General features: G+C 40.0%; 3 protein-coding genes across 3 annotated transcripts in view; 2 read left to right on the forward strand and 1 right to left on the reverse strand.

Annotated features, from left to right (window-relative positions):
- The window catches only part of LOC138046889 (zinc finger protein 208-like), a 218233-nt gene that overhangs the window by 28863 nt on the left and 171870 nt on the right, over nucleotides 1-17500 (forward strand). The gene's annotated exons all lie outside the window — the stretch shown is intronic.
- On the forward strand, nucleotides 3882-6970 carry LOC138046891 (uncharacterized). Its single transcript, XM_068893485.1, has 4 exons — nucleotides 3882-4075; nucleotides 4429-4474; nucleotides 4647-4934; nucleotides 5569-6970. The coding sequence occupies exons 1-4, from the start codon at nucleotides 3935-3937 to the stop codon at nucleotides 6618-6620; spliced, it is 1527 nt and encodes a 508-aa protein (XP_068749586.1). The 5' UTR covers nucleotides 3882-3934; the 3' UTR covers nucleotides 6621-6970.
- On the reverse strand, nucleotides 7258-10077 carry LOC138044931 (uncharacterized). Its single transcript, XM_068891309.1, has one exon. The coding sequence runs from the start codon at nucleotides 10075-10077 to the stop codon at nucleotides 8587-8589; it is 1491 nt and encodes a 496-aa protein (XP_068747410.1). The 3' UTR covers nucleotides 7258-8586.

The following is a 17500-nucleotide window of genomic DNA, read 5'->3' on the forward strand; positions in this document are numbered from 1 at the left end:
TAGCGGGGTAACGCCGAGCATACTGGAGTGACTCAAATTGAGGGAGTAACTCCGAGCATACCTGAGTAACTCAAATGAGGGAGTAACTGCGAGGACCATTCGCTCCGTGACTTAAAAATGTCTATAAAGGCAGACGTCAAGCTCGCTTTGCTCATTAGGAGCGTATGGCTCATTTCTGCCGCTACTGTCGCAAACCGTTTAGTCGAGCTCACTACAGAGACCGTCACGAGGGGCGAGGTTGTTCAAAAAGCACAGACTCGAAACCTGTAGGAGGCGCAACAATGGCGGACGGATTTCAGGAAGTATCACCCTATGCTCCCTCAGAAGACAGAAGTGAAGACGAGGAACTAAACCAAGACGAAGGGTGAGAGGAAGAAAAACGTTAGTGACTGGGACTCGGATTACAAAAATCCCTGGCGGAATTCAAACTCTTCGCCAAGACGTGGAAGAGTCACTGAGTTTAACCTATGACAAAAGAAGTCAACACGTTCTTGTAGGAGGGGGTCTCTGAAACGATAGCTGAGTCCACAGCTTTCAATTCCCTGTTACTCGGTTTACAGAAGAAAGTTGCGAGGGCTGTACTTGCACAATCTCCACTGGTTTGAACGTCTAAAGCATGCCCCTGTGCATAAAGACGTCATGAAAACCCGACGTCGTTTTATAGAGGAAGATTCTATTGATGTTGGAGAGGTCGCAGCTGTGGAGAGACGAAAATTTTTATCGAACAGATGCTTGAGCCAAACCCAATGCCCACACGAGAGGAAGAACAATAGGATGAAAGCGACTAAAAGAGAGTTTCATCACATCAGAGTCCTCTTGACAAAGACAACAAACAGCAGCTTACATGACAAAGAACGTTGTCTTGATACCGCTTGTGATTGCCTCTGACAAAGTATTTCCGTTTTTCGCATGAAATGCTTCCGATGTAGTGTATTACGTGACATCACTTGCCGTTAGATGATGCAAATACAGTGAATGAACGAAATGATATATGAAATGAATCATATACTGAACTCTGGATATGAAATCAAGTAAAGCTATGATCCTCACAGTTATGGACGCAATTTTAGCAATTGCGTAGAGAAGCCTGAAAAATTCAGTACTTCAACAGGGTTTGAACCTCCCGAGTTCCGAGATCAAAAAATAACGAAAACCCTACCCCGGTGGATTAATGTTTGTCAAGGAGTTCTACGTGACCATCCGCAACCAGGGTGAAAAAAAAGTTGCTAAAAGGTTCTGTAAAGTTTCATAGTATTCTTAGCTGTCAACATACTCCTTAAAAATACAGTTAGACACGCAGTGTGTATTGCATGACAACTACTGTATTTCGCATATTTTGTAACGGTCTCGGGGTTAAATACCGGCTGCAAATGTCATGCATAATAAAATAGAACCCAAACGCAGTTCGTTGTTCATGTTTTGTCCTTTGTTTCCTTTTGTTTCTGTTTTTGCCACTGCCGGTGCTTATGGCATTTCTCCGGCACCTGAATGAATTTTTACTTGACGGTTTGAGACTTCCAGTGTTGTTTAATTAACAGCGATGTTATGCGGTTACGATTTTCTATTTTGCACCTTTTTTGAGCGAACTGATTACTTTGATTGCCAATGGGTTTCCAGTTCTCAGTGCAATAGGCCCGGTAAAACTGTCGGGCGATGTAATTCTAACATTAAATAATCTCTATTCAGCCGTGAAATATGTAAATCTCTCCCCTCGCCCCAGTCAAGTACTTGAAAGTCACATTAAAGCAGATCCCCACCCTTGATGCCAATATCGCTGGCGTTTTGATATCCTGGTCCCAGAGGTTTTTCTTTCTTTTTCCAACATGACAACCACGCTATCCTCACCTTTCTCTCGGCTGTTTTAATCGCCAACTAATCAAATTTTGAATTGCGTGGATGTTAAAATATCTACCAATCGGAATCGACAGTCATAAACTGCACTGTAAATATTACGGTAGCCTGCAAGCAGGCTTCCGTTGAAATGACGCGCGGTCGAAATATAGTGGCTTTGGTGACTCTAGTAACCAAGCCCCTATATTTCGACCGCGCATCATTTTCAACAAAAGAGGCTTGATGAAGTGGCCACACCGGGTTGGTGTTAGCGTGTGTCACCTTGCTTTTATCGTTGTTCAACAGAAGAGCCTGCTTGCAGGCTAACATTACATGGAAATGAGATTCGTTGGGATCGAAACCAGGGGTTTTTTCCGTCGTTAATTTGTTGTCGCCGCTTCGCGGCTAAATTTAATCCAAGAAGAAGACTGAGAAGAAGAAGAAAAAAAACCTCAGGCGTCAGGGTAGCGTTTTGGTTGTGGGGATACCCAAAAGGCGAAGATGCCCTTAAGGTGGGGGTGCACGTGAATTTGAAGGGCATTTTAAGAGTTTTAAAGACGGGATAACAGAAAGAAAATTGATTCTTCGGGTATAAACAAATTCTACAGAAAGAAAATTATTTTTGGAACACCAACAGACAGTTGCCTCAACCCAAGAGCACATCAGGTTGGTAGGGGACTGTTTGGGTGTCCATATATCAATTGTTAACTTCAAATTACATCAAATTTTAACTATTTCTGATTTCTCCAAATGTTACTACTCTTTTGAGAAAAACTATGACCTCCAAATATACCGTAAAATCACCAAAACATTGATTTGTGTTTTGAACAATGGGCTTTTGTATTGGTTGAAACGCGAACGAGATATTTCCATTAAACCGATTTAAGGGGGAGTGAAAACGGCTTTCAGGTTTGCCCCCCTCCCCCCGCTCCCCCCCCCCCCTTCCTCCCGCTCCCCCTTCCGCCTTACCACTGTGAAAGAGGAAGCAGAGAAGAGAGACGCTGGGAACGAGTTAGGGGACAAAGAGTTCTGTGGAAAGGAGTGGCTTCGCTTTGAGAATAGTCGAGCTGTTGTGGGTAAAAACTCCCCTACAGAAGGTAAGAATGTTTGCTTGCTGCATTTTAAGTGAGATATCAGTCTCTAGGAGGTTGTTCAATCGTTATATGGAAGTTTGTGGTCCTGTCTACTATGGGAGGCCATATCATTCAAAAGTGGTACGAGCTCACGATTGGTGATCGAGAACACGATCGCTATGGTTGAGATTATCGATTGGTGATCGAGAATGACGATCGCTATAGTCGAGATTCACGATTGGTGATTGAGAATGACGATCGCTATGGTCCAAAACAAGATTGATGATTGAGAACACGATCGCTATAGTCGAAAAAAAAATTGATGATCGAAAATGTCGATCCCTATGGTCGAGAATATCGACTGTCGATTGGTGATCGAGAATGTCGACCAATAGATTGAGAAGAGCGATTGGTAATTGAGAATTGGAAAGGACTGGAAACGAGTGAGGGATAATACACTCACGCTTACATCAGGGAGTAAACGGATTTTCGCGCCTTCGAGGGAAAACATGGCTTCGAACACGTCTTCCGATGCCAGCGCTGGAAAGCGAATACTCGAAGAACTGCAGCAGAAGGCATCTCAACTTTCCACACTCCTTGGCAGCGAAACGGCAACGCAATCAGAAGTTCCTCCTCCAAATCAAAGTGGTTCTGCCAGCCGCACTTACTTGCCAAGTTTCAGAAGGCAGTTTTGCAATTCAAGTTCAAGTTCCAACACTTACCGTGCAAGAGGAAAAGGAAAAGTGAAGTCCGTTGTGAAAGGACCATTCATGAGGGATGTTATATTACTAACTGGCCCCGATGTAAATAAGGTTCCCAGACAAGGGAAGCGAGTGTGGCTGATGGAAAATGGCTTCATGATTTCAGGTTTCGAATTGCAAAAGGAGTGGTCCGAGTGTGTGGTTGAGGCTTGTCTACGAGAGGCATTTGAAGAAAAGATTCCAATTGGCGTAGACTTCGAGATTCTCATGCCTGTTCACAGCACTCTCGTCAAACCTACTCTGGCACCAGGGCAAAGCCTGAATGGAGTAATGGTACACAGAGTATTTAAAGAAAAGCCCATATACATCAGACCGTTCCAGGAAATCTGCGATGATAGCATTTGCAGCATCAAGAGATATCGTGAATCCTCTCCCAACCAGGAAGATGATTTCATACGTCATACTCCAAAGGTAATGCCTGTGTTAGGCTTTGGATTGGGGAGACTTATATTTTTCATAAAAGAGAACTTCAGATGCAAAATTTGACCTTGGGGTGAGGCATGTGATAGCCAACCATAACTCGATCCAAAGAAGAACCCACTCCTCGAAAGTAGAAATGCTTGAGAGGTTGTGTGGGGGTTTTAGGGGGTGGGGGTGAATACCCAGTGGGGGTAGTCCACACACAGTTGAGATTTCAAAATTACAGTGTATTGAATTGAATTCATGTTGTATGGTTATTAATACTCCTTTACTCACATAGCCCTCTCCCACCTTCAGATGTGTGTTTTTGCCCAAGGAGTGAATTTTATTTTCATTGTGTCTAGGATAATGAAAAAGCTGACATCACCTGTGAACAGCAAGACTATTCAGGTACAATCAGTTATTATTTGATTCTGTTCAAAATTTGTAGCAACTACACTGTCATGAGGTCCTAGTTTGCAAATTGTGAGAGCATGGTTTCTCAGTCCCAGGCCCTAACCCCTTCCCTGGACTGGATGCTGATTGTATTATGTACTTTCAAAGTTTTCATTTTATACAATAGGAAATCAATCAGCACAGGCAACCCAGTCAGGTCACACCATCCAGCAGCAACAAGCCCAGGCTGCACGGGCAACCCAGTCAAGTCACACCATCCAGCGGCAACAAGTCCAGGCTGCACGGGCAACCCAGTCAAGTCACACCATCCAGCTGCAACAGGCCCAGCCTGCACAGGCAACCAACTCGCTTCACACCATTCAGTTGCAACAGGTCCAACCTGCTTGGGCAACCCAGTCAGATCGCACCATCCAACTGCAAGAGGCCCAGATTGTCGAGCCAACTAATAATCAAGGTACAAAGTGATAGTTTGTAATGAAACTGCTGTCCTGCGTGGGCGGGCAAGTAAAACACTACCTGATTATCAACTCGAAGTTGATAAAGGTAAATTAACCATTAGCCTTCATCGAAGCAAAGGGCTAAATGCTCGATATGTCAGCTACTAGAAACTTGCTACGGCAGTTAATTTACCGTTATCAACTTCGAGTTTATAATCAACTAGTGTAATAATCAAGGTAACCTTTGCCATGAAATCAAAACTGCAACTGTGCATTGTTCTGATAGTATGCACTATATTCATCAATTCTTAATATGGACTTTCCTGTCCTGTGCGTATAGGTAGTTGTTATTAAATCTGTCCGTTAAGATTATATTTCTTTAGGGTGGAATTGATCACTGTGATGAAAAAAATAACAAGTTATGGTAATTAATTTCGTTTTAGTGCAGATTTGCTTAGGCGTCAAAGCAATCAATTCAGTTTTGGACATATTTTACATTTTTGCCTCTCAACCCTGGCATCTGCCAGTGTTATTAAACCAGTTAAATTTAGTTAGACTATATTTCAATTATCTAGTTTTATTGCTTTTTAAGGCCTTTTTAAAATTTTATGGTTAAATGTATTAAAAGTACTTTATTGTTTCTATTTGTAGATGATGCTGAAGACTTGATTCCCATGCTTTATGATGATGATGCACCTAAGAAGTGTGTCACTGTGCATCGAAGTACCATGAGGAAAGACCTTATTGAAATATTCAGTGATCCCAATATTTCAAATTGCCTTCTTGATGTCAATGTCATTGATGCAAATGGCCATCCAGAAGACGGGAGGGGCAAGGGAGTTCTGCTTGACATTCTTACTGAATTCTGGCAGGGTTTTTTCACTTCACTCACAGTAGGTAGTGGAGAGAAAATTCCTTTTATCAGGCATGACCTGCAGAAGCCTGAGTGGGAAACTATTGCAAGAATCCTGGTTTATGGTTACAAGACCGTTAAGTACTTCCCTTTGAAACTTTCTCATCTATTCTTCGCATCATGCTTATTTGGAGAAGAGAGCATCACACCAGACTTTCTTCTAGCATCGTTTAGACAGTACATTGCAGCTGAAGACAGAGAGGTCTTGGACACATGTCTCAGTGATGCTTTTGATGCCAACGACAAAGATGTCATTGAATTCCTCTCGACATTCAAGTGCTTCAGGGTGCCCAACAAAGACAACATTCGAAGAATAATCATGGAGTTGGCTCACCAAGAATTGGTTCAGAAACCAAGATATGTATTAAACAGCTGGGCCCCTATTGTAAACTCACTGCGGTGTGATTACACTTTCCAAACCCTTGAAGGTCTCAAGGAACTGTATGACAGCAAGCGTCCAACAGCCAAGAAAATAAATAACCTGTTCAGGGCAGAGCCGTCCAGTGAAGCCGAACGACAGAGTCTGGAACATCTAAAAAGGTTTGTAAAAACCTTAGAAGGAAAGGCACTGGCCAAGTTCCTCCATTTCTGCACAGGAAGTGATGTCATTACCTGTGACCACATTGAAGTGTCCTTCTCTTCTTTGGAAGGTTTTCAGCGACGCCCTGTGGTTCGAACATGTATACCAATGCTAGAGCTTCCTACTACGTATGAGTCATACCCAGCTCTGGCAGAAGAATTTACTAATGTCATGAAAGAAGACCAAGCATGGTTTTTTGACATGATTTAGGTGTTTTAATACTTCTCTAATATCAGCCTGCAAGCAGACTCAGTTCTTTGGATTTTCATGTGCAGAGCTGTGATTTGCGAACTGTCAAGAGAAGGGATGGCAAAACCTTTTCCCATCCTGTCCCATTTCCCCTGATGCCTCGTTTCACTAGATGGTTCCCATGTAGCAGCTCTGCAGTCAAGACTCACTGGGTAACCCAACAAAGTGATCATGCATATAAGCATTTCCCTCAAGAAGACTTGATATCTCAATAGAATCTCAATCAATGTGTCTGATAGACAGTGTGTAAACAGACTGGCCAATTTTGGAGAGGGTTATACTTAGTATGTTCACTACACAAAAGTTGTTGTCTCAAGTTATGATAACAGGTTAATCATTGATAGAAACAAAGATTTTCAAATTGTTCAAGGCAAGATAATTGTGTTTCTCACTGTTTACAGTTTTGTTCCAGTTCTAAGAGAATAAAAAAGTTATCATTTTGTTAACACAAAACACTGTTATTAGTTACTGTTTTACAACATAAACCGTGTATGGGTGTCAAGGTGGGTTTGCAAATTGCAGTTTACTTTATTTTTTTAGGTAGATTAAACTTTCAAGGAAGTTATCATACTGTTGATGAATTGTGTTTATTCGGAAACACCCAAGAGGGGCATTTGCAGAAATCATATCTCAAATAATTACTAGCAGCTGATTAGTGCTACAATTCATTGCACATATTTAGCCTTCTATTGTCTGAGAAGGGTTTGTTGAATTTAAGAAACATGACAGAAGTGGGTTACAGCTTTACAAGAGAAAACTATTAGTGGGTTTTTAATAAATACACACAATACATTCACTGAAAGTTTGTCATTCCACTTGAGGTTTCTGTTTAAAGTTATAGTTCAAGGTGTTCAGTTTTGCTGTATGGAACTACAGAACAAATATGTAGCAGCATATTCAAGTTATGTGATTACTATAAATTTAGTATGATTTTTCCAGTAATTCTGATTACTATGATGATGAATAACAATATTGCTGCATAATTATTATTATTATTATTATTATTATTATTATTATTATTATTATTATTATTATTATTATTATTATAACAGTACAGCTGGAAATCTTATGCTCAAATGTAACAATACAACTGTATTTTCATGTGTTGAGTTAATAAAATAACATTAGTAACCCAATGTGGACCATAGAATTGTTGATTTACAATCCTTGGAATGTCGGTAGGCTGGAAAAGGTGGAATTCAGAATCCTATTGTTAAATATTTCTCTATTTACCTTCATTTTTGTTTCTGTCATCTCATGCACATGGTTACATATGTGAGCCATTGAATACATCTATATATTTTTCAATGTTATTGTAAAGCACAAGGAAAAGTGAAAATAATCCAAATTCCCTAATTCCTGCTTTCCAATTTACCTGTTCTTTGCCTTTTCTCAAATAATATAAAACATTAAATAACAGTGATAGAAAGCGATCTAGTGAATTCATGATTATTATAAATCCTGAAACCTGGCAGCCTCCCTTCCAAAAGCTGGACAAAGTAACACAACTGAAAGCAAACTGCAGCTGTTACTAATACAATTGGTTTTGTTGTACATGTACATATGTATCCTGGATTTAAATGGTTATCTTTTCATGCCTGTTTCTTTGCCCTCAACAAATACAGTAAGTTGTCTACGTACTGAGTATGTACAGTAATGTTCATCTACCTTGTTCAGGGTCAAATTTGTTTTTGGTTTGAGTTTTGGGTTGACTCACAGTGCATCCAGTTAAGGAGAACACTAAGAGCACCCAAATCACTTAAAACCTTTCGTCACATCTCATAACAATGCCAGATCAGTGAAAAAAGTTGACTAAGACTTGTGATGATGAAGGAAAATTAAAGGTTGAACTAGGGTTGGTAAAAGTGCACTTCCCTCTAGTGCTTTACATCACAGCTTTTAACTGTTAATAAATTAAACAGTTTAACTAAGGCAAGTCTCTTACTGACTTGACAAAATCACGAACTCTGAGGAAAAGATCAATTCCAGAGTTTCCATCATCCTCTAAGGGATCTGGCACATGGGTCTTTAAGACTGTCATTTCTTGCACAGTCAGTTGGACGTGGTTCCCAGGAACAACAACATTACAATCATCATCCATCTCTGACACACTTGACTCAAAGTCAATGCCATAAGATTCTGGATCGCAAAGCACTGCATCATCCATACTGTGCATGATGCCGGCATGCCACAGTGCCATTGGGGATTGGTATCCTGCGGTACGTATCCCATGGAAGTTCCACTGCTCTACAAATTGCCCAAGTGATGCATTGATCCTTGGTAAATAGATGTAATGTAGAGCAAATAGATCAATCTCACAGAGTGAATCAAGCAAGCAAGAGTTTTCCAAGAAATTAAAGATATCTTTGTAAAATGCAATGACCACCCTATTCGTCTCCCGCCACAGTCTCTCAATACGGACATTGTGAACACTTCTTCCTGCTATGAAACTGCCTCGATTATCAACACGATTCTCAACCATAAACCTTGCAACTTCAACATTTTCGACACCATGGTCTCCCCTCACACGTAGAGGTAACCCAAAATCATGGGTACCCTCGATAAAATATTGCAAAACTGTAGATGCTAAGTTGTTTGTTGCACAGTTTAGATAGACTATTGCCCTGCTATACCCATCTGTGCATCCATGTATGACGAACCTCCAATTCACAAGTTTATGGTTCCCGTCCATATGCCAAAGGTGATTAGGAGCTCTGACATTGTACTGCCTCCTTTGAATTGCAGCTCTCCTCCGCAGTGCTCTACCAACAGGATCAATCTTACTTAGAATATCTCTTATTTGGTGTCTTTGAACAAAAATACCACGAGCCCGCAGACCACCACTTACATAGGACTCGCCAGCATAAGGTGTCTGGCTCAACATTCCTGTCACAACAGTATAAAGTTCTTCATAAGTAATGTCCACAAAGCTTTCATGAAGTCCAAACTCTTGTCTACGTCGATATAAAGTGCTGTCACTAATCCCAAGTGAAAGTGCTATTCCTTTCCAATTCATCCCAGTTTCTCTCAGAGTTTCGATTTGTTCTTTGGTAATGTTAAACCTGGGCCTTCCTCCTGTGCTTGCTTGTGTACTAGGAACCCAAGCTGGTGACTTACTTTTGCTCATTTCTCTCTGACTCTTTGTGGTACGGATTTCCTGCAACAAGCTTTGCGAAACCGAGAGCAGATCTTCCATAAGTCGCTTCAGTTCATCATTGGCATTATTTTGTATTGCAATTGCTATTGCATGAACAACTTGGAAATGATCCTCTAGCCTACTCTCTAAATAGTCTAAAGGAATAGAATTAAGTTCATCATTGAGCTCCTTATCCACCTCATCAAAGCACTGCTTCATGGAGTCAAAAAATTCCTCTAAGTCTCGACTATCTTGGTCATCGGCGCATTCGGCGGCCGCCATCTTGATCACAGGCGGTTACTACTTGATGTAGGTGTGAGTGTATTATCCCTCACTCGTTTCCAGTCCTTTCCAATTCTCAATTACCAATCGACATTCTCGATCACCAATCGACAGTCGATATTCTCGACCATAGGGATCGACATTTTCGATCATCAATTTTTTTTTCGACTATAGCGATCGTGTTCTCAATCATCAATCGTGTTTTGGACCATAGCGATCGTCATTCTCAATCACCAATCGTGAATCTCGACCATAGCGATCGTCATTCTCGATCACCAATCGATAATCTCAACCATAGCGATCGTGTTCTCGATCACCAATCGTGAGCTCGTACCACTTTTGAATGATATGGCCTCCCATACCCTGTCTCCTTTTCGGAAATGATCATTGCGGCCCTTTCTTCGGAAAGCGGGCTAAATGACCGCGAACGTATTACAAAATCGCTAAATGACCACAGCACTTATTTCCAAAATGTTAGTATTGCCATTATTGCGATAAGTACTTATATCAGTCAAGCACGTTGAAAATTGAAAGCCATTAAATTGGAGTGTGAGAGGCACCCAAATATAAAATACGTGTTCGGGAGAGTCAAGCTGTTCTACGAATTTCGGTTCTACGTTGTAAGCAGCTATAGAGTTCTTTGCTAAAACATCACCTAAAAGATTTGCAACCATGGGAAAAGTAGTCCCTTACGTTTTCGGAAGGGATATTTTTGCACCTCGCAGTTTCGGATGAGCAATGGTTTCCTAGGAAGTTGAGTTCGTAGAAAGTAACATTCAGCTAGCAATTTCTAAAATGAAGATTCCATTCCTTAAATTTTCTGGCACTTCAATTTTCAGCCAAGGTATCCGAACAGATGAAATTCTTCTAGGTGATGAAAACATCTGTTAAGAAAATCTTCATACATTACAAGGATTCTTGAAATATCTCTCACAGGCTTTTGGCTTAATTTGCTCGTAGAGTGGTGCCCTTGATAGTGTCGAGTGCTCACAGAAATGCATTGAACAGATTGACGGCTGTAATCGACAACTTCTCAGCCGTCTAAACTAAGATAACATTGCATACATCGAGTATTTCGCGAAGATCGGCACGAAATTTAGAATTTATCGGGCTGCCGGACACGGAGTATTTCGATATCCCTTCAGTCTTTTCATTAGATTGTACGTTAACGTAATTTCCTATATGTTTGTACTCCCTGGTGCATCCCAAGATCGTAAGGATAGTTTTCAAGTCACTTATCTCTTCCTTGAATCGTTAGTGAAAGTATCTGGCATTTTATAAAAGCTGGACTAAAAAAAATAAATAAATAAAAAGCAACGACCATTTTCACTTTCAACTTGAGTTAGATAGTTTAATAAGTTTAATAGATAAGCGACACCATTATCTGTCACCGATATATAAGTATGGGTTGTTTGGAACGCACGCATTCAAAACGGCAAACTAATTTCGCTTTGTGTGTTGCATTGGCTTTCGTGTTCATCGCATTTTATTTTGTGTCTGAGAATTGATTGAGAATCCCACTACACTTTTTTCTCAAACGAACGATTTGCAAGACTGCGAAAAGGACGTTTTACAAAAGCTTGTTAGTGTTGAAGATTGGTTGATAACAAGTTAATTGCTGCATTTGCCTTTGTCTTTGGCCGCACTTACCGCAATATCTACGGTTGTTTACAGAAGCGAGATACAACTTCTTGTTATCTTTTACTCTAGCAAGCGGCAAGATTGAACAAAACTTTAGCACAGCAGCGATTGTATTCACCTAGTCACCAGAACTCTAATCATCGGTTCTTTCGTTCTTTGAGGTAGGCTTTAATTTAATTGTTATGGATTTAATTTGGATTTAAGGAAATTATTCTCAAAGACTCCTGGCAAACTTGAATCAATAGAGCGGTTTGCGTTACTCACAGGCGACCCAAACACTATCCTTCATTAAAGGAAGGATAGGAGAAAATTTCAAAACTAGCCCAGAACGTCTCAAATCGATAAATCTTACAAACCGTTACGTTGACTGAGCAGTCGAATTATGTGTTTGGGCTGCCTGTGCACAGTCAATAAAATCCTTCTTTGTTGAGATAGAGCGACGACTCATCTCCCGCGACAAGAAGACAATTTTTGCCGGTAGATCAGTTAACTCCAAACATTGGATCAGTTCACCAAAGTCTCGCAACACCGTAGGCATATTGACTAACTCAGCGAAAAAAGTGCTTATGTTTTGAAGTAGTGAACCGTTTTTTATCTGTTTCTTCTGTTAGTTAAAAAGATAGCATAAAGGGACTACTTTTATACCTGTGCTTTGCAGTATACATTACGCTCCTTCGAGGGTGCGAACAAACAAGGTCAAAAGTACGCAACGTCCTGCGTAACGGAAAAAGCTCCGGATGAAATCATAACTATGATTAAAGATAATGGTGTCGCTTATCTATTAAACTTGTTAAACAATTTAACTTAAGTTGAAAGTGAATTTGCTCGTTGCTTTTAAATAAAAATAAAAATTAATTGCATTTTTTTGCTGACGGCCCAGAGTCCACCTGGGTCCAGTCCAGCTTTCATAATATGCCGTTAAGGCCGGGACACACTAGGCGACAAGTCGCAGCGACATGTCTCTGCAACAAGTTGCTCCATGTGCACTACTTGCAAAACAAGTCGCTGCGTCACGACGCCTGTTCGGAGCACACGCAGTGGTCTCGTATGAGGGGGAATGTGAACTAGTTTTCTAATTCAATATGGCTGACCATATGACGCTCTCGCATTGGTTCATTTATATTTTGTCGCAGCAGCGACTTGTTGCCGGAAGTGTACACACGATGCGACAACGCTGCTTTCGCCAATTTTGTCGCTGCGATAAGTCGCACGAATTCAAACTGGTTTGAATTCGTGCGAAAGATCGCGGCGACAAAATTCTGTCACAGCGACAATGATTTTAATGAAATTAACCGTGTCACACAAGGCGAATTGTCGCAGCGACTTATCGCCTAGTGTGTCCCGGCCTTTAGTTCAACTGTTCCTTTTTTAACTAAATCCTCTCAATATTGACTTGTCGATTTGACTTTTCGCTGGATCGCCCGGCTATTAAACCATTTCACACTTCACCAAACCATTTGCCGCTGAGTTGAGTCGTTTGTCAATTAGTTGAACCGTTTCTTTTTGAGCAAAACCGTTTCAATCTTGACTGGTCCATTTGTCACTTTATTTCAATTTACTGTATTTTTGGCGGTGATGACCGCCAATAGAAATGGTGACTCATTAATCCGCTCGTAAGAGGAACGCTTGAGCTGTTTTGACTTTCCGTCAGGAGTCAGATTATTTGATGAAACTGATAACTTAGCTAAGTGATTCTGCAGATGCGCTTCTTGAGTTCAAACAAAACTCCTTGAGAAGGGAAGAAAGTCTTCTATTATTAACGCTCCCGCAGATTGACTAAATAGGAGAGAGAGTGAGTGCTGATATTTCGATCGTTCGATCTGTGTGGTAAGTAATAAATTTCGTTTTTTCTTTTTCGAGTTGGAGATCACGGCATTAAAAACTGTTGTTGCTAACATTTGTGTTCAGCAAACAAGTTCAGGTGCCTTATTAGGGGGAGTATGTATGACTCCAGGTGCAAAACCAAAGCAACAGGTTGGCCCTGAAATTAAGTGCGTCATTCAAAATAAACACCAACTCTGTGATTTTACTGTGTTGATCAAACTTACATTTTACCCTCTTAATTATGTAGCTCGGCAGGGCAAATTGCCATAATTTGTGGTCAGAAAACTAACTTCGGCCATAATTTAATGTAAACCTCTATTTTTAACACGATCAGTAGTTAAAGCTGAACAGCTTGTTGGGTCGTGTATAATAAGAAACAAGAATGACTACAAAATATATACATTAAACTGAGACTGAATAATAACTTAATAGTATACATTACGATCATCATACTTGTGCAAGTTGCAGCACGAATTGCTGTGGTTATTTCTTCTACTTTTCGTGTGTGACCTCTTTTCCAAAATACTGAAAATACGAAAAGTTTCCAAGTAAAATCACTGTATTTGGAACCTCTCGTAAGCGACTGCGACCCTTTATTAGAGGGGAATCCCGAACCATCGAGTTTGCAATCGAGTTCCTAACTCGAAAACCAACTCGAAATCCAGCTCGAAGTCTAACTCGAAGTCTAACTCGAGTCCAAACTCCAGGGATTATTTCTCCCTTTAATATCTCTGGTAAGCGACCACTTCACAGATAATAGAGCGGAAATTGGATAATAAGCCGCAGTAAGATTATCGCATTCCTGGGTAGTACAAGAGTGGGAAATTTCTCAATGGGAAGTACCGGATTTTCAGTTTTACTGGAAATTGACTTTCTGCACGAATAAACTTGCGTCTGTGAATAAATGAAGATAAGACCGCATTCCATGCACGGTTTTTGTCTTGGTAATCTTTGCGTCACATGTTTATGTTATATTCCCTTAATTTAAAGTGTTTATCACAGTCAGCAATCGAGCGTAGGCATAGATGTATCATAAATAAGCTGATTGAATTACTAGCACTGGCACTTGTTTTACGGTTTTGATGTGAGCGCTCTATGAAGCGATAACCAAAGCTCAAGTGTGGAAAACAGTATCAATTGACTTGTGAATGAAAAAAAAAACGAAAAGGTAAAGAATGAAAATTTTGTATGAATGTTGTTTGTTATTAACCGCGCGGCCATGGGCCGAGCGCGGTTCTTACTCTGCAATCGGTTTATTATTATTATTTTTTTGTCGTTTTGGCGGAGTTCCACTCGGCCACATAGTCAGTGGGACTTCCAGTCACGCAACTTAGGATGTTTATGCGCCAAAAAGCTGTTTAAACTTTAGTGTACTTAAAATTTTATGAATATAGTCCGCTTTTTATTTATAACAAAATATATATATTTTTGTGTCTTATTGAAACTGTAATCGTGACTATTACGTTATCGGAGATTTCACTACGGTTTCGACTGATAGTGCAATCGGAGAATTGACAACGGCTATAAGTAATGGTGTCACAAAAAAAATAGGTCCGCAATGCGTACTTGGGGTCTTATGCTTAGCTTAACTCCATTCAACCCTTACAGAATTTGGTACTACGGTCTCACTTTTACCATGCGTGATTGGTTCAAAATTTGCCATAACAATGCAGCAGTGAAATGAGTTCCTTAAGTATGCTTCAAATTCCAGACCTGTTCAGAATTTTACATCGATGACTTGCCACTAAAATTCCTCTTAATGCCATTTGCACAGTTTAGACAACTCTTGCTGCACGCTACATCATCTCTATCAGCTATTTACCAGTAACAGAAGCACTAGATTGGCTAAGAAACAAGCATGGCACTGTCATACATTCATATGATCTTATAAATGATCAAAAGAATGCTGAAATTCAACTAGAATTCTAAGATGAATCATCACTAGATGAGGCATTCAATGAACAAGTACTCTCAGAGCTTGGTGCAAATCCCCACACTACTGGAAATCAGTCCATCACCAGTAACAATGTATAAACAGCCAAGAGAAAGATCTGATGACCAATTACGTCGATCAGTTACATGTAGATCATTATATAATAAAAAACGCAACCTAAAGCTTACAACAGGGTGCTTTCATGGACTAGAAATAAAATGAAAACCTCAACAGTCTGAAGTCACAAAATGTTGAACCAGTTTATTTGTTTATAACTGGAGGTGGTGGTGCTGGGAAAAGCCATTTGATGAAAACACTTTACCACACTGTAGTAAAAACCTATAGACATGCTCCAATGAATCCTGAGATTCCAACAGTGTTACTAGCAGCATCTACTGGAGTAGCAGTAATAAACATTGATGGTACACACAGCATTAGCAATACCTAAAAATACAGGTGATGATGTGGAGGAAAGTCCAGGTCCTACAATGTTTGACATCATTGATCCAACAACCACTGTGTCTGCTGACTCTAGTCAAGGAAATGAAGCAACCTTTGGTGTGAATGCTAGAAGCAAGGTGTAGCAATGTCACATACTGCTATGATATACCACCAAATACAAGATATTAGTTTGTGGGCTAATTCTACTTTGAACAATATTTTGGTTATTGGAAATAATCTATACAGTTCTATAACATGTTCTGTGCAAACAAATGATTATTTGCTGATAACTGATGTTCCAGACATGGTTTCAATATTTGATAAAGTGTATTCATTACAATATACACCCTTTTAATAAGTCTAATATATGCCGTTTTCCGCTAATGATGTCAAACTCATGCTTTTAAAATTTATTCAGAAATGTACGAAGGCTTCAAAAAAGAAAAGAAATCAGAAAAGTTTTAGGCCTTTGTACATTTCTAAATAAAATTTGAAAGCAAGAGTTCGACGTCATTAGCGGAAAACAGCATATATTAGACTTATTAAAAGGGTGTATAGTGAATCATTTACTGGAAGTTTGTTCATGACATCAAACATTGGTCCATATATGTCTCTTAGAAATTCAATTATGGAGTATTTTCAAACTCTCAACGGAATTACAATAATATTGTTGTTTGTTAACCAATGGCATTAATACACTACAGTATGGGGCCCAGTTCTCGGCCACAAAAAACGTAAACTTGTATTTCTTACCTTGGAATAGCCGTAAGGACTTGAAATTTCAAAGACAACTAGCTTCAGCATTGAGTTTACACATGTAAAGCTATCGACTGCTCAACGCTGTTTTCTCCCGAGTAATAACGAAAATGGAGGCTTCGTTCGTGGGCCCAGTTATCGGCCAGCGAGCCCAGTTCTCGGCCACAAAAGAGTGCGCTCGATTCCTCGGAATAAACAACGCTTTATCACCAATTTTTGTTGTTAAGTCACTAATAAGGCTTGTGTTTGATATTTCGACCACAAAGTATCCTTAACGAGCTTTCTTTCATCTTAGAAAAGGACGTTTTTGGCACACCTAGTTTTTCTCGTAAATACACTGGCAAGCGAGGCTAAAAAAGAGTTGGGTATTTCAAAATGGGGTCCGGTAAGTCAAAACTCATAATTTTAATTAATAGCTACTGTCGGAACATGCTACCCCATTACAGCTTTACTTTTACAAATGATTTGACAAGAAAACTCCATACAAAACTATGAGCACTTTTTAGTGTTGTCTACGGCCAGCAAGGTGGCCGAGAATAGGCAAATACGCAGAAGTACTAAGGAAATATTGAGGGGTCAATTTAGGTAAAAAAATAAAATAGGCCAGGAAAAGTTTATATTTAACAGAAAGCTTTATCACTCTACGTTCATTATGCCAAGAATTGGCTCTTTTGGGCCTCCTATACGGATAAAATACAAACTTGAATTAGACCATGTAATTCGAGTAGCCGTAAATAAACACGTTTTCGTGGAAATCAAATTCACCTACCTTCGTGTCACCTCGATTTGCTCACAGTATATAGTAGCTGTAAACTCAAAACTCGGCAG

This window comes from Montipora capricornis, chromosome 4 (assembly GCF_036669925.1).
Source record: "Montipora capricornis isolate CH-2021 chromosome 4, ASM3666992v2, whole genome shotgun sequence".
NCBI lineage: Eukaryota > Metazoa > Cnidaria > Anthozoa > Scleractinia > Acroporidae > Montipora > Montipora capricornis.